This window comes from Pollicipes pollicipes, unplaced genomic scaffold, assembly GCF_011947565.3.
Source record: "Pollicipes pollicipes isolate AB1234 unplaced genomic scaffold, Ppol_2.1 Scaffold_4614;HRSCAF=5430_pilon_pilon_pilon, whole genome shotgun sequence".
NCBI lineage: Eukaryota > Metazoa > Arthropoda > Thecostraca > Pollicipedomorpha > Pollicipedidae > Pollicipes > Pollicipes pollicipes.
In genome coordinates, this window is record NW_023596524.1 from 1 (window position 1) to 26,594 (window position 26,594).

At 51.7% G+C, this 26,594-nt stretch overlaps 2 protein-coding genes across 2 annotated transcripts; both read right to left on the reverse strand.

Annotated features, from left to right (window-relative positions):
* Positions 1-20,281: 20,281 nt before the first annotated feature.
* Positions 20,282-22,099, reverse strand: LOC119097859 (chymotrypsin-2). Its single transcript, XM_037220809.1, has 3 exons — positions 22,059-22,099; positions 21,325-21,556; positions 20,282-20,912 (listed from the first exon to the last, which is right to left on the reverse strand). The coding sequence occupies exons 1-3, from the start codon at positions 22,073-22,075 to the stop codon at positions 20,730-20,732; spliced, it is 432 nt and encodes a 143-aa protein (XP_037076704.1). The 5' UTR covers positions 22,076-22,099; the 3' UTR covers positions 20,282-20,729.
* A 474-nt stretch (positions 22,100-22,573) lies between these two features.
* Positions 22,574-25,349, reverse strand: LOC119097858 (plasminogen-like). The gene is made up of 4 exons (XM_037220808.1): positions 25,274-25,349; positions 24,099-24,335; positions 23,525-23,715; positions 22,574-22,585 (listed from the first exon to the last, which is right to left on the reverse strand). The coding sequence occupies exons 2-4, from the start codon at positions 24,295-24,297 to the stop codon at positions 22,574-22,576; spliced, it is 402 nt and encodes a 133-aa protein (XP_037076703.1). The 5' UTR covers positions 24,298-24,335; positions 25,274-25,349.
* Positions 25,350-26,594: the final 1,245 nt, after the last annotated feature.

Sequence of the window (26,594 nt, forward strand, 5' to 3'; positions counted from 1 at the left end):
TAGTCAGGGGAGCCCTCAGTACTTGGGAGCTGACAGGTAGTCAGGGGAGCCCTCAGTACTTGGGAGCCGACAGGTAGTCAGGGGAGCCCTCAGTACTTGGGAGCTGACAGGTAGTCAGAGGGAGCCCTCAGTACTTGGGAGCTGACAGGTAGTCAGGGGAGCCCTCAGTACTTGGGAGCCGACAGGTAGTCAGGGGAGCCCTCAGTACTTGGGAGCCGACAGGTAGTCAGGGGAGCCCTCAGTACTTGGGAGCTGACAGGTAGTCAGGGGAGCCCTCAGTACTTGGGAGCTGACAGGTAGTCAGAGGGAGCTCTCAGTACCCAGGAGCCGACAGGTAGTCAGGGAGCCCTCGGTACTCGGGCCGGACGCCGAAATCAGAGTACATGGAGAATGCTTGTGGTCAGAGGGAAGATGAGGGACTTACGCGCACACACGGAGAACGCATACCAAGCATGAGCCATTCTGGTTACGGGATGTATCTCGGTTGTATTTTCAACTCTTCTTGTTCATTCAAAATAAAAAGACAACAGCTTTGATCGAGCAGGGCGGTTTAATGCCAATGAACCTAACGTGGGGTCACATGCAGTCATGGTAACCCGTTAGACCTCGCAGGTCATGGGACGATTTGATTCCGGTTTAGAGATGTATTCCGGATTAATCGCTGGATTTCAATGACACTCACATTACTTGGGCTTGGAACTCCTGACATCTGACCTCAAAAGAAAAGCCTTTTACGCATCAAACAGCTGAGCTAGCCATACTTTTTCCAGAAGATCTGCATGTCAACAATGCCAAAATAAAGTTAACTGGAACCTAGATATGGTACAATACATATTTTGTACCGTGTGCCACACTTCTGTATAGTGGTTTTGAAATAATTAAGAACTATGTAATGGATGCTGTTGCTTCTAAAGGAATAACGAAAACTAAGTTCCCAGGCCACACTAGGTCCTTGACTGAGACAAACAACATTCCTCTATGGCAGCCTTACCTTATATTATGAACCCATGCTACTGATATCTGTATTCATGTGGTTGAAATGCATACACCCATACCTTATGGCTGGTGCGTGTGTGTGTATGTGTGTGTGTGTGTGTGTGTGTGTGTGTGTGTGTGTGTGTGTGTGTGTGTGTGTGTGTGTGGGTGTGTGTGTGTGTGTGTGTGTGTGTGTGTGTGTGTGTGTGTGTGTGTGTGTGTGGTGTGTGTGTGTGTGTGTGTGTGTGTGTGTGTGTGTGTGTGTGTGTGTGTGTGTGTGTTGGATTAGTGTGCGGAACGTAACAGGAGCCTTGAGCAAAACGGGACGTGTCGGAGGAGGTGTTTCACACGTGTTTCTGACATACAACAGATGTATTTGTTTATCTTCACACGATATTTGACCGACTCTTTCCCGGAGGGAAGCAGCTGACTGACACCGGCCAGTGCATTGTATTTGCCATCTTCATCAGTGTTGAAGCTATCGCGTGACGCCATCATAACAGCTATAACCACGGCAGCACAAAGGCTCACCGGTGGGGCTTTGGGGCAACGCGGTTTCATTTGAACATTTATATGAGATGAACCTGGCATAAAATAAGATATAATATTCTTTGACACGTCTCATTTGAGTCAGAGTCACGTGCGAAAGAAATGGGCAGGTGGGGATGTTTCAAAATAATGCGGTTTCTATCGTTCTGTTACGAGAGTATTTTTTGACTTCGTTAGTTCTGTTATGACTGACTGTGAGCTGGAAGCTCTGACAAGTTAGTAAGTTACCCCCGACCCCCTGGCCCAGGCTGGGCCACGTCGGAGCCCTGCAAGGCGCGTGCTTCTGTAAAATCCCATTTTCAACGCACCCCAGACCTCTGATCCCTTTCGCTGGTGGCGACGGACGCTTTGAGAACAGGAAGATCTTTCACGAGCCTAATTGGACAATTTCACGGGTCGTGACACCACGTGGCCTCTTCTTGCCGCAGTCCACGTGCTGTATTGGCCGATTCCAATTCACGGTAGGTCTCGTGGTGGAAATAAAGCGGTAAAAATGCAGGGTCGTCTTTAAAAATGGTATCACTACAGGCCAAGTCCACGCGGACTGACAGTGACATACACCCATCGTACACACTTTCACGTGTATTGTGTAAACAATCAGACTGTTGCGCGCTCCTCTTGGGGCGGCTCGCAAAGCTGAAAAACCCTGTATTACCCACTGTTGGTGCACATACATGTCGCAGGTGTACTGCCAGTACTGGTGACCTTCATAGTATTTAAAGCTAAGGTCACATTAGATGAACGCATGAGTTTAGTGTTGTCAACGATCACGGTCATGACAAATTATTTGATCAGCTCCACTGTCGTGCTCTGATATAACTTAGGTGCGCTTGGGGAGTAATTGATGCCAATATATTGAATCGAGCTCTCACCACAACTGATAACATCCGTCAATGGAAACCTTGAACTGACTTCGTGTGACTAGAGCTGGCACGTAACCAGTGGAGATGGCATAAAGTATAGATGGCGTGCAGGGCTAAAAGTGCATAAAGTGATAGCCTAAGTGCTAACGTGCAGACATGCATGCATCGCCATACGTTAGTGTTTAGTTCTGGCGCATCAGGTGTAGGATAAGCAGAATCCAGATGTCTTGTTAATTCTACACTATGCATTCCATGATTGCCTCGATAACTACATAGTCACAAAACTTTAAAAATATGTATTTTTTAATATAAAACAAAATCGCAGTATTTAGCTCTGACGCCATACTCAATATTTACTTGTTTACCTATTTATCAGCCATTTGAAATTAGGTGTAATAAATGTACAACCATCTTTGGTGAATTTTATCGCGCTCTGGTCTCTAGTTTTCGTGGCAAAAGTTAACGCGATCCCGTACCTGCAATGCAGTGAGGTCCCAATGATACCAACAGCGACGGTTTCGAGGATCCTGTCTAGATTATGACTTGACTTAACGACATCACCTGAGGACGTAGTGCTATTAAGTTTCCTTTGTTACGTAAGTCTGTGTTGTTGACTGCTGGAATGCAATCTAGTTATCCACCGCACACCAGGTGTCTATACCAGTTTTTCGCCGAAGCGGAACAGCTCTGCAGTGCTGCTTCGTTACGAAACGTTGCAAACAGTCGGGCTGCACGCCATTTCGGTGGGCCGGGTATCACTTCCAGGTAAACATGAGACATGACACCTCACGGAAGCGGACCATTCACTCGTTGCTGTTTATTTCAACCCTGTGTGATGCGCATTCCAGACAAATAGCAGCCAAATGCTATAAACGATGCCTGAAGCGTGTCCGTCCTTCACCATTGTCGCTACCATTCCTCCGACGGTCCCAGGCTGGGACATCACTCCTCCACACGACGTCTCGATGGAGAAGGTGGGTTACCATTCTCCGACAGCGCGGCCCGAGCCCTCCGGCCGGGAGAGGCGGCGTACACTCGCCGTGCGGCGGCGGTTGAGCGTCCCCGGGGTCCCTATACGGTGCCTGGATGGAGGAGAAGAAGGGATCCTCCGATGGCGCCGCCTGATCGTAGCCCGAGCCCTCGGCCTGGAGGCGCGGCGCATACCTGTCGCGCGGCGGCGGTTTGGTAAGCGCCCCCCAGGGGTCCCTGAACGGTACCAGGCCCCTCTCGCGGGGCGCCGGTCGCCAGCCGCGCACCCAGACAGCCCGGCCGCGGCTGGAATTTACGGCCATCCCGGGCCGGTTGACAGCCGAGGGCCCGCCTGGACGCTGAATAAAGGATGTGGAGGCATCACTTCTGCGATAGGAAGCCCCGCCTCGGAATGGCGCCACGAGCAGCTCGTGTGGTTGCGCAGCACTCGTTTAAATACTCGCATCGCAGGTGTAGAAGGTGTACATTAATGTACCAGGCTTTTCTATTGATGTGTCCCATTTTTCCTAAAGTTGCGGTGGGCTGCACCCCAATGGTGGGGGGGGGGGGGGGGGGGGCGCCTAAATTGAATAAGAAACTACACGTCTAGACCTGGGCCTTGCAAAATCAAACAGAGACATGTACAATTTAGACAACATGGCAAAGAATACGGCACCCAGAAAAGACTAAGGCTACTACTATTGTCCACTTTTGTTTCCTCAAAAGCACAAAGCACGCACAAAAGGATTGGAACACCCGCCTCTGCATTAGCCTCCACTCCACTGCCATGCATCTTAATGCTGTTTCGGGTGAGTTTTGAGAGCACACTGTGATTTTACGCTGGATGCGTGCAGCTGAATATATATATATATATATATATATATATATATATATATATATATGTGTGCGTATATAAAGATGTGTATATATAAAAACCGTCCTTTCCGGGAGCACCTTATAAACACCGTTACCCATAAGTCGGATGTTCCATTGCTGCGCAACCAATTGTGTCATTTGCGTCTTATGGCGTAGGTTGGTAACGCCATAGGTTGGTAACGCCTTGGTCTGGCAGCATTCGTCACGGTGCCATATTTGTGCGATTTGAATAGACAGCGAGCAATAGCAATGTTCAATGCGCATTCATTCGCCCCATATCCAGGCCATTAAGGCCGTTGCCTACCAGGTCGACAAAAAGTGGACTGCACGTGCGACCCGTGCCAAAAGATTCAGCGGCATGATTACTATGCGTTCAATCAAACAAAATTCCAACACAACTTTGCTGGTCGGGATAGAACATACATGATGCCGACTAAACACACTTTCCTGCTCGGCTGCGAGGCGGGTAGTGAAACGGGTCAGGCGTTGTAGAATGTTCGTGACGTCACGTAGAATCTATGCCGCCCGGCTTACTTCAACACACTCAAAGCATGCGTGTACATCTCTTAAGACGCGCTCGCGAGGCCGGTTAGTCACCCCTCGCTCGGATGGGGGGGTCAATTTGCCCCCCCCCCCCCCCGCTAAGATCTCGGAAACTAAGAAAGCTAGAGACGCCAAATTTACAGTGTGTGTTTGACCTGTACGTGAACTCACTGAGATAATGTTTGAGGCTCCTAAGTCATGACCTTGAGGTCAAGTAAGGTCAAAAAGTCAAATTTCAGGCTGGTCTCCAACGTGCCCCCAGAACCTGGATAACTGTTCTAAGTAAAAGTTCACAAGCTCATTTAAGGTCAGTGACCTTGTTTGATCTTTTGAAGGTCATGGTGACCAAATCATACAAGACTGCTCCGAGTTTTGCATTTGAATAAGCGACAAGGCTTACGCTAGGCAGTATGCTCCTAAAACAAAATGTCCACCTGGGTCATCTTAGGTCAATGACCTATTCTGACCTCTAAGAAGTCAATGAAAGATGTATGATGCGGTTTCTGCTATCAATAACTTCGAAATGAGCACCAGAAAACTATCCAATACAGCAAGCCCTAGAGTAATAAAACAGGTTGGTTTTGACCTTGGTCTGACCTTCATACCCGACCTTAGGTCAACGTAATTTGCTCCTTCAATGTTGATGTTGCCTAAGAAAGCATCTCAGAGATGCATGGCTCCGTCAAACACTCCGTTGTTGCATCAGATTGAACGATTCCCTAGAAATTGCCTTCGCTTGAAACCATGGCCTGACTTTGACCTACCATAGGTCAGTGACCTTGCAAGGTACATATAAATTTTTGGTGCCAGACAATGTTCTATTCAATTGTCTAGAGCATTGGAAAATTTGGCGTGGCTACACTGCGCCGTTCGGAAACCATCCTGGACAAATCTTTGGCGGGTCAATTGACCGGACCCCGCCCGAGCGCGTATCAACCGCATCTGCGTGTGAGTTCGGCACTGTTAGTAATTAGAAGTATTTGGCCTCAACTGGTCAGAAGTAAACGTGAAATGTTTCCTGCTCATGATGACAATTGTCGTAACAAGGAAATCGAAACAAATATGCCGGTAAAAAGGATACACCATAGTCGGCCAAACAACACGGCGAGACCCATGTCCCCTTTACAGGCGATTGATCGCGTCAAAAATGGTTTGTAACTGTATTTCTAGGTCGACACGAATATTCTAGCTACAACTAAAACATCATGTCGGCCAGCTGACGAAAAACAGCCGAAATGTTGTCAATAAATGTTTTGTCATTTGACCTAACCAATACGGAACACGCATGTCCAAGCACTTATGTCGGGGCACGTATGTCTGACCAGCGCAGCCACATTTGATGGTGGCACCATAAATGTTGCGATACTATATGAGAGCACCACTATCCTTCCATAAGGCTTCTGTTATAGCCCCAAACATCGCAGACATATGTGTGATGTGAAAAGCAAATGAGTGGGGAAAAAGAAGAACACGAGATGAGTTGGGGTCAACCGGGCACAAAGCATCTGAATGGTACTTTTAGACTTGAAATAGGCATCGGTCGATCCGTACATTTTTCACTCTGAGCAACTCCAAAGCTGTGTTGAAGTAGCCAGTGGCCATAGCTCTTCTACCTACAGCTCTGCGCGGAAAACAATTTCAAATAGTTCAATGTTGAACAACAATACCTCCGTACACTTTATAACTCATGCAGGTACCACACACGTGGTATCAACAAACAAAGGTGGATACATAACGCCACTTTAGGAAAGCCTAAACGATGTTCTGAGTTGCAAAGAGTGTCGTAGATATTCCACATAAGACGTCCGTTCGTAAAAGTTGTAAAAAAACAATCTTTAACGTCAAGAATTGCCCTCAATTTGTTAGGCTTTGGCCGTTTTGGGGGATGGTCAAGTGCATCCGCCTCCTGGATCAGCCCTGGGAACGTACGAATTCTGAGATGGACAACCATTTGGAAAATCAGTCTTACGAAAGCTAAAACATCGGCCGGAATTATGTTTTTTTTTTTAAATCAGCAGAATCTCCTATAGACTAAGTCCCTTCCTGAAGCACGGCAAACTATGTGTTTATGTTGTTGTGTTATGATACTGATGCTAAACTACAATTAAACTGACACGATCTTCCTGCATCTCCTATTCACCCACAATCCACCAAACACACCGTGCATTGCCGTTCCTTGATGAGCGCCGGGCAGCGGGCAGCGGGCAGCAGGAGCGGGTAGCGGCGTGCTGGCCCCGTCACGTCACGACCGTCACGGCGCCGCTCGGCTGCTGCGCTGCGAGCTCGAGCCGGTCCGCGGGTGACCTGCTGCGGGGGCGTCACCGCCCGCCGACACTGCGAGCGCCGCTGACGGCGCGCCTCCGGGCGGCTTGGGAGCGCCGCTCGCGTCTCGCCCGCCACTGAAGCCGGCCGGCGGCGGCCTGCCCCGCGCGCAGGCCGACGCGGCGAAATCGACGCACGTCCGCCGCGCCTGCGTTATGAAATTCCCCGCCCCAAATTACCGAACAGCGTTGGGCGCCGACGGAGCACGCCGTGCTATTCGTTCTCCCCGTGGGAGGGTGCCGGGTCGCACGGTTTTCGCCGGAGCAGCGGGGACGGCTCGCACGAACTGGGCAGGGGCGAGCTCCAGCGCCCACGCGCGGAGCTCAACACGGCGCCCTGTCTCGTATACATCCTGTTAACAAAGATAGATTTTGGGGACATGTCGTAAGCACGCACACACGCGTTCTTACCGGCCCGCGCGCACTTGGAGGGCTATGGATGCGGGATAACGCATCCCGCCGCCAGCGCCCCAATTACGCCCACTGGGCCCTAATGTGGTACGCGTGGGTGACGTGCGGTAACGATATTGGGCGGAACCAATCTGCCAGGCACTGGGGTCGACCACCCGGCGATAACTTCACGTCGCCGGTCGAAATTGGAGGATGCAGCGATCGCACGACCCATGCCGTTGGCGGGGTGATGTGACGGCCGGCGACGGGACGTCGAGGTACGCTCATTACGGGCCGCATATGGCGAGCTCTTAAAGATGATTTGGCTATCAATTTCCACTGCTCGTCGCTTGTTAAGGCTGTGGCACTGTGAGATGGCATAAATCATCCCTCTGACGCCATAATTAAATGTCAAATTCCTCATTATTGGCCTTGAAAGCCAATAAGTGGAATATGGCGGCACAGATTGCAGTGCCGCACCATTTGAGCTATCAAACCTATCATCGGGCAGTGGCTCTGTGACAGTCAACGGCCTTTCTCTTCAGCGGCTCTGGGGAGTTCCCAATGCCTAAGTGGACATGAAAGGTCTCTCCTTGGTTGTTTCCGATGCCGTTGAGGGTTTACAACGGCTTTTGTCCCTTAACACCAAGGTATAAAGGACCAAAACGAGATGACAAGTAATTAAGGGTGGGAGAGGGATGCGCTAGCTTCGGCAAGTTTGCATATGTTGTATCGCTTGGCTCTACTGCACTATATGGAGCAAGGAAACTGAGCGCGCTTTTTAAACTTAACTTTACATACATGATTAGCATTGGATGCCCATATTAGCGGTGGTGGGAGGGCCACTGTATTGATAACGTGGTTAGCCTGACGTCGAGAGCAATGCATTCGCATTCCACTCGTTATCGCAACTGGCTCATGACAAACAGACCGCTCCCTAGTGAGATATCAGCCACTTGTAGAGGCAACGTCTTCAAAATTAAATTACGTTCTATTCGATGACTGAAAATGTTATAAGGCTGTCGACGTCGCGAATGCACCGTGAGATTCTTTATGTGTTTCTCTATCGGATCGCAGTTGTTGTCAAGTCTCGCTGCTGATTAGGCGGCGGTTATCCGGACCTTCCGCTATCGCGCAGAAGACCGTCACGTGCCCATGCTCGGTGACAGCTCCAGCTTTCAATGCCTCGGTCACCAACCCCGCCGCTCCTGTCATCGGGTGTTAAAACATTAAAGCCGTTCGCACCAAGCACCTTGATGAATTGCCCGGGTCGATGACCGCCAGCCGAGGCAGCGGCGGGCGGCGGCGCGGGGCCGCCAGCGCCTGCTCCGCCCGCTGCGACCGATCCGTGACCAACGGTCACACCGCGACGGTCCGAGGCCGGCCCTGGGAGCCTCTCCGGAATTCTCGAGGAGGAAACTGTGTACCTGGTGGTTGGGTCCTGAGAGTGTGAGAAGGGCCTGGAAAGAGCGGAGTAAGGACATACGGTACGTGCCGAGCACAAAATATCACGGACTCGGAAGCTTTGTCGGATGCTGAGCTCGTCCTCAGCGACACAGTGGCGACTCCTTATGGGCCCTGGCGCCGGACGATGCTATCGCTGATGATCGGTAATTGAATCCCCCGTGTCACTTGGATTCTGAACAGGATGGACAATAGATCCTAAGGAGCTAAGGGAGACGCATACGGCAACGGATCCTCGACCTTGCAACGGGGATCTCGCCTAAAAATGCGGAGGAACTTGACTGCTATTTATTTATCAATTCCAGGTAATAAATAGGCTGTTTATCACCCAGATCTCGACGTGTGTGATCAGAAACTTCACTGGTACAGCGCTGGCAGACGAGCCAGTTCATTCCACTGCCAGGTGCTCCAAATAGCATAGATCATTGCGCTTCACCACTGGCACATGTGCTAACGCCAAAGCAAACAGCACAACGGAACGTCAGCGGCCCAAAGAAGACGCCGAGCGTTTACAGATGATCAATCTGGGCAGGTCGAGACCGTCATGGACTGCACACCTCTCAGAAGCGTCTCGCGTATTCGGGACGAAGAGCGATGTCTCCGATGATCTGTCGATGGCTGACGGGCCCCGGGCGCGCTCTCCCGCCGGATGACACCGCGTCACCTCGCAAGTTAGCCGGTGCCCTCGCTGAGGGCGCACCTGTGCCCTCCGCGACTCAGGTCCACCCGCCGACCGGTCCTGGCGCGGTAATCCGCAGGCTGATGGCGGTGCGTGCAGTTCAGCGCCGATAGCTCTGCTTCCGTTCGACATTTCGGTGACCTCGTCCGCGGTCTGCGGGGGGCGTCTCCGGTCTGCCTGGCCCAGCTGGGGCCGAGGTGCACCTAAGCTGCCAGAGCTTCCTAAAATCTTCCTTTCTTCCTCCCTTCCTTCCAAAAACAGTTTCCTAAAGCCTTCCTTTCTTCCTGCCTTTTTCCTTCCAAAAACTTTAGAGGGGCTGCTCCATCTTTTTCTAAGAGTCATTACAACAGACGGCCCAAACCACCTCATTAAAGTATTCATTTCACACCGATGTGTTGCTCATTACTCGGCACGCTCCGCTGAATTCCTGCCGACGTGCAGTGTGCGGTCGACTGGCTGTCCTCCCCCCCCCCCCCCCTCAATCTCCACCGTGCCGGTTGTCACACGCCTGGCAGCATTATCGGGCCGACCATTAGTCTATGGCCCGTCGCGTCTTCACGGCGCTGCCGCCATTACCGCCAATTCCCGCATCAGCGCCGGGTAAGCGGAGCCTCCGCCGTCGTCCCAGTTATGCCCGACTCGTGGTGCCTCCTCTCTGGCACGGTCGTCCTCAGCGGCCGTGCGGGTCCCGCCCGGGCACGGCAGCTGCCGTCGCCCACCGGTCACGTCAGCCGTGCCTGACAGGACCTGCCGTCGACCGTCACTGGCGGCAGGCAGGGTGTCGCCCAGGAGGCGGCGTGGGTTGCGGCTCGGCTGGCGGATGCGTGTGACAGCGGACTGGACATCACGTTTATTTCACATGCTTTTTTATCAACATTTTTATCAACATCATATCAACATTTATCAACATTTTATCAACATTTTATCACATTGATCAACAACAACATTTATCAACATTATACAGTGCGCCCAGTCTTTCAATCTCAAGCTCCAATAAAATATCATACACAAGACGCGACATTGGCCGCATCAATCATTTTGTGAGTTTTGTGGTATAGTTATTGTATTTCATTCGAGTTTGAGGCTATAGTTAAGAGCGCGCGGTAATATATTGATAAAGAGACACAGACTTTTCCCGAAGGGCTTGCTACCGATAAATGGAAGATTGAGATGCTTGTGAGAGGAGTTGCACAAAACAGCTTAACATACCACGATATTGGTCAGTTCAATTTCAAGAATTATGTATTTGCGGCTTGTGGGAACTGTGTTTTACAGGGTGCGCGCACCTCAGGTTTCCGGTTTCATATCTTGTACGGAGACAAGCCAGACACTGGCTAAAACCGCCCTGAATAAGCATGCGAGCTGTCTGTAGCTGCCACGCAGCGTGTCCTGCACATGTGATGTTTGTAGCTGTCTGTAGCTGCTGCAGAGCTGTCTGTAGCTGCCGCGCAGCGGGCCCTGCACATGTGATGTTTGTAGCTGTCTGTAGCTGCTGCAGAGCTGTCTGTAGCTGCCGCGCAGCGTGCCCTGCACATGTGATGTTTGTAGCTGTCTGTAGCTGCTGCAGAGCTGTCTGTAGCTGCCACGCAGCGTGCCCTGCACATGTGATGTCTGTAGCTGTCTGTAGCTGTCACGCAGCGTGCCCTGCACATGTGATGTCTGTAGCTGTCTGTAGCTGTCACGCAGCGTGTCCTGCACATGTGATGTCTGTAGCTGTCTGTAGCTGCTGTAGAGCTGTCTGTAGCCGCCACGCAGCGTGCCCTGCACATGTGATGTCTGCGGTGGCGAGCCAGAACTGTTTTCTGCACCAGAGCCGGCCGTAGATCAGCAGAAGCAGCAGTTCGGCACGCCCTGCGCGCACCAATCATGTGACGGCGACAGCCTGCGGGCCTGCTCATGCCAGATAAATGCGAACAGCGCCGTCCCATTATTGAATGTCGTACGTGCCTGGTTGAGCTCAACTGCAGGGGACGACTGTACTTCAGAAAATGAGGTCACGGCATTTATAATGCGTCGCATTCGACTGGGCGTACCATTTTGAAGCCCACGGAGGCCTTTTGATCAAACTGCGCCTTGTCCTGTTACCACATTTTTGGATGATGGAATATATCCAACAAATTTTCTGAGGCAATGGTTTGTCACTGGTACTGCGTTCCATGGCGATTACATTTTCTGTACTCATGCCTCTCCATCACATCTGCCTTTGCCCATGCACAATTAAAATGCCCTTCGCAAGTATATTTTAACTTGACAGGGATCAGAAATTGATGTGCCAAAAGTCGGTTATTTGTGCGTTTTCTTTCCATAACCAAATGTCAGTGTTGGTTAGGCAGTAAACAATATAGTGCGGCGACTGTGCAGTGTGTGACTGATAACGCAATTCGCTGCAGCCAGACGCATATTTTAGTCGAATTGCGCGTTGCCAGACAGCTCGAGATGATTTGTTGTCTCTATCCGTCCATTGCCCCCATAAATACACAGGTCGTTCAGGAGAGGCGAGGTTCTCCCCCTGATCCGTCTCCTGCTGTGGTCACCTCCAGCGATCGGCCGGAGCACAAAGCGCCTGTTTTCGTCACCTCTGAGCCTGTTTTCGCCGCCTCTCCTGCGGCGCGGGTGAAGCCCACAGCAATCCCGCAGGACCGTCCCCCGTGGTCGGAGGCGTTATCAGACGACCTCCGGGCGGACGCCGGGCCCCGATGGGGCTGGGCCTGATCAATGACACCCTCGGTCCTGTCTTCGGCTTCTTGGCGGCTCTGCGGGATAGTCCTTGGTATTACTGGCGAGCGTGGAGGCCCTGATTTCCTCAGCCTCACCCGTTGAGTTCCACGAACGTGACGAGGTGTCCGTGCCCGACGTTAACACCGCGAAAAGCCGTGCTGTGACCTGTGAAAGGGGTTTGTTGTCTCTCGATTGGGCTTCAGTATCACATTTATGCTAGAAATCTGAGCTGTATCTCAAATGCGGTTGAGAGTGTTTGCTTCACTTAGCATGCAAATCACGCATGTTATTCGCAAACGATATGTTTTTGAAACGTCGTCGGCATTCGATTAACTGAAGGCCGTGTTCAGGAGCTTTTCTTAACTTACACGGCCATCAATTAATGTCCCAACTTGGTGGCATTACGCTGGAAATCTTATTTGTTGTAAATATACCGCTTACACTCAACATTTACGCAATGCAAAAGGGCGCTTGACACTGCCATGATAATGAGCGCGTGGCCCGCCACTTATCGGCGAAGTTTTAGTTCTGACCTTTTCAAACCCATCACGCACGCACCAAATGCGTACAGATTCACTCAGCCTGGCATAGTTACCTGCTTCCGCCACCTCACACCATTCGGAGGTCCGGCAACTGGTGCCGGGGCTGATACCGGTCCGGTCGCATCGCCATGAAGGGCCAGATGCGTTCGACATCATCATTCAGCTGGGCTGCCGCTGCAGAATGAACATGCACTCGGAACGTCACCTCAGGTTTGGTACCAGCTCCTGCAGGCTCGGTACCAGACCGTGGCCGTTCCGATCAGCCCCGTGGAAGGCCGAGGCGCAGAGGCCGATGGTCCGACCACGCAGGCAGTTACGGAGATTTGGTTCCGTACAGCGGTACCGGCACACAAGCCAGTAACCAGCACAAACTGGCAGCACATAAACTACTATGTACCTGGTGTGTTTGCGGCCAGTTTCCATTCTCGACATTCAATCCACAACTCCCAACGTTTAACTCTATAGTGCCACAACCGTCACAGTTGGTCGGGACCATTATCGCGCTGTAGCTAATTCTTAATAGACTGTGGCTACCAAAAGATCTGTTAAAAGTAATAGCATGCTCTACTAGCTTATTCGGTGCCTTTCACTGCACCTAAAGTGCTTTCGACTTTCTCTTGCGACTAATACGCACAATAATTCTGCAAGTTTTAGCCTTAGCCTTGGCCCAGTGGAAAGCGAGCATCGTAAAGTGATACTTTGTTTAGTGCGCGGCGTTACGGTGACCGACGAAATGCGATAGGTCATAATCCAGGCGTTCAACCGGTAGTGGGCCAAACATTTTATTTTGTGGGTCAGACGCTTTATTCGTTCTTAAAAGATTAAAGTGAGACTCGTTTCTGGCAGGCATAACTATGTTTAGGCACCTGAGATGCGTTCACTGATACTGTCGATGACCCAAAATGTCTACATGCTCGCCATATCGTTCGGTAAGCACACCATAATGTCACGTTCCATTGCATTTTTTGGCAATCGCTCCAAAATATTTCATCTCTCCTCACCAAACTCATTTGCCCTTTAGTGACACTACTATGTTCATGCATGCTTACCTGTTTCCTTTAGGCCAGATGGCACATATTTTTCGACTGCTTTCCCACGGAAATGATTATTTTCTAGCCCAATGGCAAAGTTTACCGTCCACGTAACCAGGTCCGCGTCTGAAAAGGCGTTAAAGTGCAGACTAATCTCAAAACGTAATAGAAACTGCGTGATTTGTGAAATACTTTGTCATCAGCAAACACCCGTAACTCCCACCGCTTCCGAGAGCTTTATTCATTTCAATTTCGTGGCTTGTGCAGCCAGCCTGCGAGTGGTCTATCCGTGGGAGACCTCATGAATTGCTTCAGGGAAGATGCAGAGACAGGCATATATCACCCGCTTCATTGGGTTAGTTATAGTTAAACTGTACATTATTCATGTGGACAGCAATGCCGTAAATCTGAGTTAGTTATAGTTAAACTGTACATGATTCATGTGAACAGTAATGCCGTAAATCTCAGCGACACGGATAGGCAGACAGTGGCGGTGGAAGCTCCAAATGAGTCAAGTTACACCGTCAGCTGTTGAGACAGGCGTTAAAACGCCATTTTGTCAGCTCATTAACGTAACGAGGGCTGCTTATAGCACTCTGAGGCGCAGCAGGCAGTGTGCAGACTTACTCAGGGCACTATGTCGGCCCCCGTGGATAAATCCCGACATGGCATCTTATGGCCCGAAACAGGCGCCGTATTGATGAAGGAGAGGTCGCTATGGCGTGTGCCAATGCCGATGACGCAAACCGTCCCGAAAAATAGCACCATGCTTTGCACCGCGTACGGAGTGTATTTTAGGTCAGTAGTTATAGATCGTCTACCGTAATTCAGAAGAAGTTAATAGTTTGGTTAATGGCTAAAAATGCGGCAAGGTATTTTAAGCCAGTCTACAAAATCCTCCTTGAATGCCATTGTTTTGTCTTTGGTTCTTAGGCATATGCGGAATAGTCAAATAGTTACCGAAAGATATCAGTGCCTACAGGTCTTGCTCCTGGTTTTCTCCGCGCAGCTTCTTTCCCAGATGACAGCCCTCGCACCAGCAGGTTTCATATGAGATGCCGGTACTTAGTGCCGAAAGCTATTAGCTGGTCTCAGAAAAACATACAGCTTAAGAAAGCTCATTCCCACTGGAGCCCGGGAGACCCGTAAAGCCAGCTTAGTCCTGATGTGCGACCAGAGCACACCCGACCAGAGAATCGTTGGAACATGCTATGTGGAGTAAAATTGAAACACACCAGACCACCAAGCGTAGGGTCATATGTCAGCGGTTTTACGTGTGCTCCTTGTTTTCCCATGATATCTCGTATTTTACAGCGATATTGACACAAAGGCCCATGTAGATACACTTGCCGTGATGTCAGGTAGGGCCCTCCCCTATGCATCATTAAGCGATGGGTCGCTTACGCCCTACCTACGTGCCCTATATCCTCTAAAGCGTTTGAAGGGACATCTCGTGGGGCATTTGAAGATGTCATGACCTGTTTGTGCGGTGAAGCCGTGACTTGTGCGCATTTGCATGAATTTCGGCGCGTTCGCTTTGGGATGTCTGTCTTTGCTCCTATACCTTTTAGCCATCCGTTTGTCTCTTGAAGATGGCTGTAATAGCCCGGAGCTGATTCGAGATTGCCCAAGTGTATGTCAATCAATCAATATATATGGTGGATGTCATCGGCTATCAAATCTTGTTCTCTGGACTGGCACTGGTGTCGCTAGGGCCTTGCCGTGTCTGAGGCCTTCCGAATTTTACAGAGCGGAAAGTATGCGGGATTGCTTGCGGTTATCAATTTGTGCCAGGAAATAGATGGATTTGCGTCGCAGACCTCCGACATGTGTGAAACAGTTATGTTGGGATACGTTGGGATATGGGCATATATGTAGTTGGGATATGTGGCGCCACCTCTGTTGGTCTGCCAGGTGGTGCTACCTCTGGTAGTCTCCACCAGGTAGCGTGACCAATGAACGTGCTCCTTTTTTCGTGGGCCGTTCCCCGGGTGCTGAGTGCTCACCGTCAATTCACGCGCAGTATGACGTTTTTCAGCAGCGATGAAGGCACAATACTGTGCTAAGTTCCATGGTGCGTAATCGGCACCAGCTCACTGACGTCACGCTTCTGTTGTGCTGTCGAAGGGGAGCAGCATCGCGTTAGACAGACGGAGCGCTGGTGGTGGCCTCCACGCATGCAGGGTAGGTGCCGCGACGGAGGAGCATTGATTGCTTGCAGCATATGACTTGCTGGCTACCACGAATTGTTGGAAGAACTCTCGCGTTTCATTTAGTGTGCACTTCGAAATCTGTTGTGGATATTAAACTGACGCCAATGGAAGGATGGCTGATGCATCCCCCCGCGTTTGAACATAACGTGGTGGCCAGGTCATCGAGATACAGTCCCATTGAACTGACGCCACTAGAAGGCTGGCTGATGCATCCCCCACGCGTTTGAACATAACGTGGTGGCCAGGTCATCGAGATAGAGTCCCATTGAACTGACGCCACTGGAAGGCTGGCTGATGCATCCCCCACGCGTTTGAACATAACGTGGTGGCCAGGTCATCGAGATAGAGTCCCATTGAACTGACGCCACTGGAAGGCTGGCTGATGCATCCCCCACGCGTTTGAACACAACGTGGTGGCCAGGTCATCGAGATACAGCCCCATTAACTGACGCCACTGGAAGGCTGACTGATGCATCCCCCCCCCCGCGTTTGAACATAACGTGGTGGCCAGGACATCGAAATACACTTGCTAATATATATATATATATATATATATATATATATATATATATATATATATATATATATATAATATACAACTAAAGACACAAGTCCATACATCACTTAAGCAAGTTATTTGTGACTGCTTGTATGTGCTGGCCGCGGTCTGATCATGTAAAATTGAACATATCTATCCTAGCTTGTAAAGTCTCTTTCATGGAAGGCTTGCCAGGGCGTATTTAAACACAGCATGAGTCAATGTGATTTTTTTTTTGCATATAATACGATGCTATTCATCATTTGTTCTGGAATCCCACCTTGGTTATTCAACAGTGACACTGAAAACCAAAGCTGCTCATGCGTGTAAAAGAATACTGTTGCGTTCAACACGTCAAGATGAGTCACGCGTGTCGTTTTATTGGTTTGCAGGGGCCGCACGCGTGAGCGACAGGTTGTGGGGTATGTTTGTTACGGTTGTCTGGGCCAGCCCGTAGTCTGAAGTTCCTCATTTTAATCTCTCTTGGCGATCCGAGGCTAATGTTACAAACACAGCCGTAGCTGTGTAATGAATATTACACACACACACACACACACACACACACACACACACACACACACACACACACACACACACACACACACCACACACACACCACACACACACACACACACACACACACACACACACACACACACCACACACACACACACACACACACACACACACACACACACACACACACACACACACCCACACACCACACACACACACACACACACACACACACACATTCACACACATATCTGAAATCCCCATCTTCTGAAACTTGTGGGAGACGCGTCTCCACGTCCGCCTGGTGCCCGACCCCTGACTGACCGCAGGCTGAGGCTGAGCTGAACGCCGGCCCAATGTGGGCTGTAGTGGCGCGCCGGCCAAGACAGGGGGCCGTCCATAAACCACGTTTACGCAGATGCGACCATTTCCGAACCCCCTCCCCTCATTGGTCACGCACTGCTTACGGTGGATGAGACGCCCCCTCATCTTGGTTACCATGTCAAAACATCTGAAAAAGGGTTTCAGCACGATTTGAAACCACACTTGAGTGTGACGTTGCGTTGTTCAAATCCCTTCGTGGTAAGCTTGGCTTGCACACCATCAAGAACCTTGTGAGCCTCGTGCAATTTATGAACGTACGCCTGACCATTCTCACTGGCATGGTGTATTTAATCGGCAAGGCATCCAGTGCGTGCGGACCTCGCATTTCGGCATCGTTGTTCAAAGGGAGTGTTTCACATTTGCATGGGGTTATGAACTGAAATAGCACTTTAATTTCCGTTTTATTTAGTTCCCTTTAAAAGGGAATGTTCCACATTTGAATATATTCAATTAAGCATCAAAGGTAATGAAATAAGCTTACTTATAACTATCGGTATAGTTTTGAGCGGAAAAGGCTGCTCCAGACAGCACATTTTCATTGCTAAGTAACGTGCTTCTCAATGCATAATTGTTTGATTGTCATCACACCTTGCACAACATTGATTGAGAGCCAGTTGACGGCCGTTATGTCTGAAAATCGTGCTTGCGAACGCCAGATCGCCGAATGGCTAGTAGAATGATAGGATTTGAAGGGCGTTATCATGGCCTCATAGATGCCTGAGTGACTTCGAGATAGCCCTCCCCCCCCCCAAAAAAAAAAAATCTTCACCTTTTCGCGGGCATGCAGCTCAGAAACTAGAGGGGGTTTAAGTCTTAAGAAGCGCAGGTCTGCAAACCACACCGAATGATCTTCAAGGTGGCTATTTCAGTTTAAAACCTCATACCATCTTGGAACACTTCCTTTTAAACTCGCTAACAAATGTGGTACCACAAATTCACAAAAAAATACGAACTAAGACATAATCCAAAATTATAGGCTAGATGGTGGGAAAGACAGCTACGTTTTCATCTTGCAGTACCTCTTTGGACCTAGAACATGATGTTCAAATGTTGTCATTTAGGCTGCAAAATTGTGAACAACTAACCAATATTTAACATGGTCCGCAGGTCTTCAGCATAAAACGGATTTCCCCCACAAAATCTTGCATGCACTACTCCGCTCCTCTCCAAGCACATCCGCACTCATAGAACCACCCCTACCTTTCATCGCGTGCTCCAAGCCCGTGCGAAATGGGGTCGCCTGGTCCTGCATTTCTGGTCGTACCCCCAGCGTTGAGTGATGGCTAGTTGCAAAATCAAAGCTTTTTCTGCACATCCCCATTGTATGACTGACCACCGCCTCCCACAGTCAATCCAGAGTTCGCATGTGGCGGACGTACCTGCAACGTCTTCGGTAGCATCAGCGCAAAGCTTTTGTATACGACGAGCTGGTTTCCGTAGCTGATTGCTTGTGTTCGCAACATTTCGAATCTTATCTGGAACTTTATGGAAGTGCACATGAATCTTTAGAAGGTACAAAAAATGTGTCAATAATCCTGAACGCCAAAAGTTGGCGGGACGGCCTGGACGGCTTTTAAATGTTTTGAGCCTTTTCAGCCGAGCTCCACCAGAGAGCTAACAAGAACCTGCATTTAAATTGTCCGTCCCCCGCCCAACTGGTTCCCCGTCCCTCTCAATGTTCCGTCTTCGCTCCTTCCGATGGGCAGCTCTCGTAGCAGGAACGCGCCGGCTCGCAAGGAACGATACATTAATACCCCCTCGCAGCGAGGCCTGACCAAAGACCCCCCGCCAGCCCTCGGTCACGGCCCGGGTCAACTCAGCCCTCGGTCACGGCCCGGGTCAACTAGCACAGAGCGCAGCACTGGCCAACACCCAGCACTTCATATCTCAAGTAATCAAACGGCGCGAGCAACTATTACCGGGATTATCGCCGTTTGGTTGACAAATAACCCCAATTAATCAACTGCAGCGTCGTGCGCGTAGTTCATCTTAGTCGGATGGGGCAGCCGGCCACAAAACGGTACCGCCTCCCTGTCTGTGACCGCATGCAAATGCTATCGAACAACGTGCATGATTCGAAGCATTGGTTACGCACCGGCAGTAGTTCGCTGTCGCTGCCTACGTCGGATACGATGGCTTGATTTCATCCGAGCACTGGACAGAAATCTCCCTCGAAACAATGACCCTGGGAAGTATTGCCAGCATAACAGCAGGGGAAATGTATTTCCGTTGTCATATACCCCGTTTACAAAGTCTTGAGTTGGCATAACCCGTGCAGTAAAGTTCGCAGGTAGTCGCTTCATCGCAAATTGTATCCCTGATATTCACAACACGTTCACCGCCAGCATTGCAGACATGTCTCGAGCGCGCCAACATCGCAGGACGTTTGAAGTCGCACAACATCTGAAGAATGCGTTGGAGCTATACAACAAAGCAGCAGCCAGCCTTACATTTCCAGCTTAGCTCGGCATAGACCAATTCAAGGCGTGGGGTCTGGTGGGGAGGGCTGGGGCCGACGATCGACACCAAATCCTTCAGATGAGGCATTCATAATGCATATGGTACCTGCGGCTTTTGAACTGTTGAATATACAAATAAAACAAAAGACGCCAAGAATATTGACCCCTTTTCAAAATTATCACAATTGATTGACAAGGCTCCCAGCCAAATGGGCAAAAGTACCGCCCCCCCCCCCCCCCTTTCCCCTTACGCTCGCATTTTTGTCTATATAGATGGCTGTTGAAAGCAAGTTAGAAGTGGGTGTGGCGTGTTTCCTTGAGAAAATCCTTGCTACGCCCCTGAGAGTCACCAAAATCTAATCGTTAACTTACTTCTGGGTACATATTTGCCTGATTTCTCAGACTTTCGCTCCCAACATCGTCATGGCTGGTTTGTTGAACTTATTCAAATAGCTCGTATTTCATGCATTTCAGTGGCTCATATTTCATGCAGCATACTGTCGGCGGCAGCCAAAGTCAATCTGATGCATGACACTGACGAGAGAATGGAACTCGTTTGATGACCCCCATGCTCGCAACAATGCGGCCTGTCTTTTCACTGGACACAGTCAGCCGCACCGTGTCTATCGCGCCGCACCGCTCCAGGCCCTGCGATCCTCCTCCGGGCGGCTGGCTGGCATCAGCCGCGCGCGCTCCGGCTCATCTGGCGCTGGCGAACAGGTGCAGAATGTTCAGCTGGATCCAGTACATGTAGCGCGAGATCCGGGTGTAGATGGTGGGCAAGCCGCCGATCTTGCAGATGGGGGGTCCATAGCTGGTCACCCCCAGCAGCGTGTAGCGGCCGTCCTCCTCGCGGTAGGTGGCCGGGCCGCCGCTGTCGCCCTGGTGGCAGCACCTTCGCCTCAGTGGCCGCTCATGGGGCAATCATGGAGGTCATGAATGGACCGTGAAGCACCAGCACGTTGGATTGGCTTTTGCTAGGGTCGTGATTTTTGTGTGCAGGCCCCGTGACATATCACGCTCATGTGAAAACACGCACTGCACCAACTACTGGGGCGAACATGCACAGCTCTCGCGCAAACAATGCCGCTCCCTGAATCTCCTTTGGCAAAAAACGGCTAGCTTCTCCCGCTCGTTCCACTAACCACTAACGTCAGTGACACCACGGCTCATATTTGTGTACTCAAATACCGTCTTCACCTTAGCTCCAGGTGTTTCTCGCACACACATCTGACCGCCCTGACCAGGACCGACGGCCGCCCCCGGCCCCTCCCCACCTGCTGTATGTACTCACGAAACAAGCAGCGCCGGGTTTGGTGCCGATGCACACTTTCTTCTCGTCAATGGGTACAAACTCTGGGTAGATGGTGCGTGGGTTATCGTACTTCTTCCAGAGCTCGTTGCACGGCCCCAGCGCGACCGGGCTGAGTGTGACTCCCTTGAGGACGGGCGACACCGGACCGGCCGTGCGGTTGAAGGAGATCACGCCCCAGCCGGTGATCGTGACTTCCTCGTCAGTCATCGTCCTGACCGCGTCAGGCCGTGTCAGAACGGACAGCCGGGAAGAGGGGGGGGGGGGGGGGGGGGGGTCCACGCGTAGTCTGCGTTTGGCATTCAGAAACCGCGATTGCCAGTGGACGTTTGGCAGCCTGGCCCACAGGACGGACACATCGAGCATATTGTGCAGCATTTGGGTGAAACTTAAGTGGCTGTGGTCTGGCCACAAAATGCAACTGCAGTCCCCCATTAACAACTGGTGTCGGAGCATAGCGATTCAAGATGTATGGCGTACAAAGGTGCTTTGTCGTCACGTAACGTTACAGATGTGTAGCGTGTTAGAGTTTTAGAACATCATACGGGCACTCCTTGAAACTTTGAATGAACCGGTAGCTTGGGTACTGGTCGAATTGCACCATATGTACGTCCACGCTTGTAGCGGCGCGATCGGCCCTCCGACTGCACTCCCCCTGACAGAGGACAGCGCTGGGTGGCTGTCTGCCCCCGGCCGCGGGCGTGGGCTGCGCTCACCGATTGTCGGTAGGCATGCAGGCCGGCGCGATGGAGCCCGAGAAGGTGACCGGTTTTGCTGAGGCGGATGAGAGCGATGTCGTTGACGTTGCGCGTCTTGTCCCACATGTGGTGCACTATAACGTCACGCACCCCCCGGAAGGCGGCCTTCGTGTCGTTCAGCCTCCGAAGGTCGTGATCGCCGACGCTCACGATGATGTGTCTCCGGACCTCCGTGAAATTGAAGCTCTTAAACTGTCGATGGGAGCAGTGAGTCATTGGCGAGGAGGGGCTCACACGGCAGAAAACCTATCTGGCGCTATCAAGCGTACACTAATCTGGTCTGGCCAGTTGACACTCTGACAGTTCTTGAATAACTGACGCGCGCCACACCCCCTCTTAAGCTGTTCCCGTCATAAGCCTGTGTCCTTATCCACCTCCCGTTATAAGATTGTCCTTCTCCAGCTGTTCCACTTCTGAGCCTGCGTTCTTCACCTCTCGTTCTAAGTCTATCCATACTTCACCGATATTGTGGTCTAGTTCGTCAGCTGCCGCACCACCAGCGGCCTGGCGATTACCCAATCCAGTTGGTGGCATCGTCAGGCAGCTCTATTCTTCCAATGACGTGGTGCGCCGCCGCCGGTGATACCGACCCGGTGACGCAGAGTGTATTGGCCCGGTGACGCAAGGTGTACTGGCCCGGTGACGCAGCGTGTACTGGCCCGGTGACGCAGGGTGTACCGACCCGGTGACGCAGGGTGTACTGGCCCGGTGACGCAGGGTGTACTGACCCGGTGACGCAGGGTGTACTGACCCGGTGACGCAGGGTGTACTGACCCGGTGACGCAAGGTGTACTGGCCCGGTGACGCAGCGTGTACTGGCCCGGTGACGCAAGGTGTACTGGCCCGGTGACGCAAGGTGTACTGGCCCGGTGACGGCATGGTGTATTGGCCCGGTTGACGCAGCGTGTACTGGCCCGGTGACGCAGGGGTGTACTGACCCGGTGACGCAGGGTGTACTGAACCGGTGACGCAGGGTGTACTGACCCGGTGACGCAGGGTGTACTGAACCCGGTGACGCAGGGTGTACTGGACCCGGTGACGCAGGGTGTACTGACCCGGTGACGCAGGGTGTACTGACCCGATGACGCAGGGTGTAGTGACCCGGTGACGCAGGGTGTACGGCCCGTGACGCAGGTGTACGACCCGGTGACGCAGGTGTACTGACCCGATGACGCAGGGTGTATGACCCGATGACGCAGGGTGTACTGACCCGATGACGCAGGGTGTACTGACCCGGTGACGCAGGGTGTACTGACCCGGTGACGCAGGGTTACTGACCCGGTGACGCAGGGTGTACTGAACCGGTGACGCAGGATGTACTGGCCCGGTGACGCAGGGTGTACTGACCCGGTGACGCAGGGTGTACTGACCCGGTGACGCAGGGTGTACCGACCCGGTGACGCAGGGTGTACTGACCCGGTGACGCAGTGAGCCGCCGTCAGCGCGTACTCCTCGTTGATGAGCACGCCGCCACAGAAGAAGGCGATGGAGCGGGAGGAGAGGTTCTTGCGCTTCAGCAGTGCCACCTGCCACGGCCACTCATTGACGCCTGTCTCCGAGCCACCCAGGATGCGCGTCAGGGTTTTTCTGGCGGACGCGAACTTGTCCTGTATGTCTGCGGAGGTGTCATGGGCTGGGTGTCACCGCAGGTCCTGGGGCGGTATGCCACCGCCAGCTTAGTAAATGGGGACGCTGCGCTGGCGGCTGGTGCAAGCAATCCCCGGCGAAGGGGATTGGGAAGGGATTAGTACGTTGGTGAGCGTTATTTTTAACTCAAATTGGTCCATTATGACTAGTTAGAATCGGAATGAATGTGCTTCTTAGATATTTATCGGTAGGAATGTGCCTATTATCCGCCCAATGTAAGGGTAAAGTGACACGGTGATATAACACGAATCATCATGAAGGTGCACTTACACCCATGTACTGACTGCTTGGGTCGTGCGCGCCTGGGCATGCGTGCCTTTGTCGTGGATCACAGTATCGATTTTATCTCACCGAACGATCTGAGATAGTCGTATGGGAAATTGAGCCATGGTGTGTCGACGTCCAGTACGCCGCTTGAGAAGCCGTCCGTGCCCAGATACTCCTGCTGCTCGTCCTCGCCGTTTTCCGGCCTGACCGGGTCTTCGTCAGCCCTCGGTCTGGCGTGGTTGCCGTCCACGCTGGTCATGGCAGTACGTTTGTGGCGCACCATGCCTCTATTTCGGCGCCCGCACGCTGAGCTCTGCAGCTCTGAAGAAGAGAGATTAGAAGGGAAGCGTCAAATACGTGAGACCAAAATGGCACTCCGACCGCGGGGGGGGGGGGGGACACAGCAAGCAATCGTCGCTCTACTAGCGACGCGATATAGAATCCAGCGATGGCTGGTCTCTACACACCCGGGTCGTTTTCGGAGTGCTGCGTAAAAATTGAGCATCGGGACGATAGATGCGGATCGGGCTGATGGTCATCAAGCGGCTGTTGTACTTCACTGAAGCCTTAAGATCATGAACGGTAGCGACATTTTGCGCCATTTTCCAGCACCTCTGACGGCTTTTTCCAGACGACCGTGCTCCCACACGTAACGAGGTGAACATGCATTTTTATTTGTCCACTATCCTTTGGTCACGAACCGGCCAGACAGCTGCCCTTGCAGCACAACTGATGGAATCGAGTGCAACAAAGGAATCCCTCAACCATAAACCTCACCTTATGGAGACCACTCAGAAATTATAGAGGAAAAGCTCCCCATTCTCTTCCCTCGGCATGTTACGACACTGATGATATGAAGTCTGGCACTAAGAGCCGGCGGCAGATTGGACAAAACGGAACACTTCATTCGAATCGTGCAATTATTCCAGTGCGCTTGGTGACCTTAAGTGGCATCATGGCAAACCCACATAAAGTTACGTGGTAAGCATGCGTGCAGCTATGCATTCTACCGGTAAGCAGCGTAACTTTTGCTTTAGTATTACACTCATTAGTCGTTTGCTGCCACAATCATGCGTGTGTTGCCACGTGGACTGATTTTTCGCAAGCATATCTCAGTTATGGAAGTTCTTGGTTCATCAGGTACTTGCAGATTGAGCAGCCAGTACAATATGGCGCATTGTTCCACGGCGGAATGGCAGCTGGTTCAGCACAGTCCTCTGCCATCGGTGTCTCTCCACCCGACGTCAGTGCACACTCACGCTCGCTGACGTCAGGCACCGATGCGCAGCGGATCTGTGTGGCCCGGATGTTGAAGTGGTACGGCACGGACCCGCCTAGCACGTGGTTGATGACGAGCGGGCCCGTCCTGCTCGATCACCGGGATCGTCACTTGTCGGCAGTGCGCGCCGCCAGCGCGTCACAGAGTGCATACAGTGCCGACAATAAGACCTGCCAGCACGCTACAGAGCGAATACTCTGTCAACCAGCACGCATCGGCCGGTAGGCAACACATGTAGGCGCTGTCAGCAATACGCAACGGTCGAAAAGCTCACATAGCTACACCGCAAAAAACTGCCGGCAGTCTTGTGCCGGCAAGCACGTCACAGAGCGTATACAGTGTACATTGCTGGTGACAGACCCACTGGTCAGCACGTCACAGAGCGTATACAGAGGACATTGCTGGTGACACCCACTGGTCAGCACGTCACAGAGCGTATACAGAGGACATTGCTGGTGACACCCGCCGATCAGCACCTCACAGAGCGTACACAGGGAACATTGCTGGTGACCACCCATCGGTCAGCACGCCACAGAGCGCATACAGAGGACATTGCCGGTGACACCCACCGGTCGGCACGTCACAGAACGTATACAGAGGACAGTGCCGGTGACGGCCACCGGGTCAGCAGGTTACACGGCGTATACAGGGTACATTGCCGGCGGCACCCACCTGTCATCACGTCACAGAGCGTATACAGTGTGCATTGCGGGTGAACACCACTGGCCATTTTGCTTGGGGTTGTCAACAAAGATCAAATGTGATTTTATTTTGTGCTACGCACAGCATTTGGGTGAAATTACAGCATTGTTTTGCATCCTGTGATGCAGGGAACGCTCGACAACAATTGGCGGATAGTGTACCGGCGGTGGCAGTGGTAAGTTAGTGTCTGGTAAGCCAGGGGCAAGGCTTTTTATTTCCCGCGCTGCCTGCCCCTCCTAACCGGGTGAGAGGCAGGCGACGCCATATAGGCTCAGAAGCTGAGTGTGTGATAAACCCCAATCACACGGCAAAAATCGGCTTTCACGTTACTACTTCAGTGTCCCATAGGTACAGTCAGTAATACGATGCTTTGGAAAACCGCTTAGCATTTTCACTCACCTGAAGTTCCTTTAGCATGCCACAGAAAGGCACAGACCTTTCAGATTTCCCGACCAAGTAAGTCAGCTGCGAATCGAGGCACTTCTTCAACACCGGTGTGCTGTAGTTTAAGAAGTCAAGCCTGCGGTAATGAGTCAGTGCATTAAACTCTTCATAGACAATTCTGGCGGAATTGGTACTTGCTTTGTGCTAAAAGCACC

What these genes read in the sequence shown, in the direction of transcription:
- LOC119097859 (XM_037220809.1), bottom strand. An exon ending in AACCCGGCGCTGCTTGTTTC is followed by an intron (nt 20,913 to 21,324) that starts GTGAGTACATAC and finishes TGCTGCCACCAG; the next exon opens with GGCGACAGCGGCGGCCCGGC.
- LOC119097858 (XM_037220808.1), bottom strand. Translation starts at nt 24,297, where the DNA reads ATGGTGCGCCACAAACGTACTGCCATGACCAGCGTGGACGGCAACCAC. An exon ending in CGACTATCTCAGATCGTTCG is followed by an intron (nt 23,716 to 24,098) that starts GTGAGATAAAAT and finishes ACACCTCCGCAG; the next exon opens with ACATACAGGACAAGTTCGCG.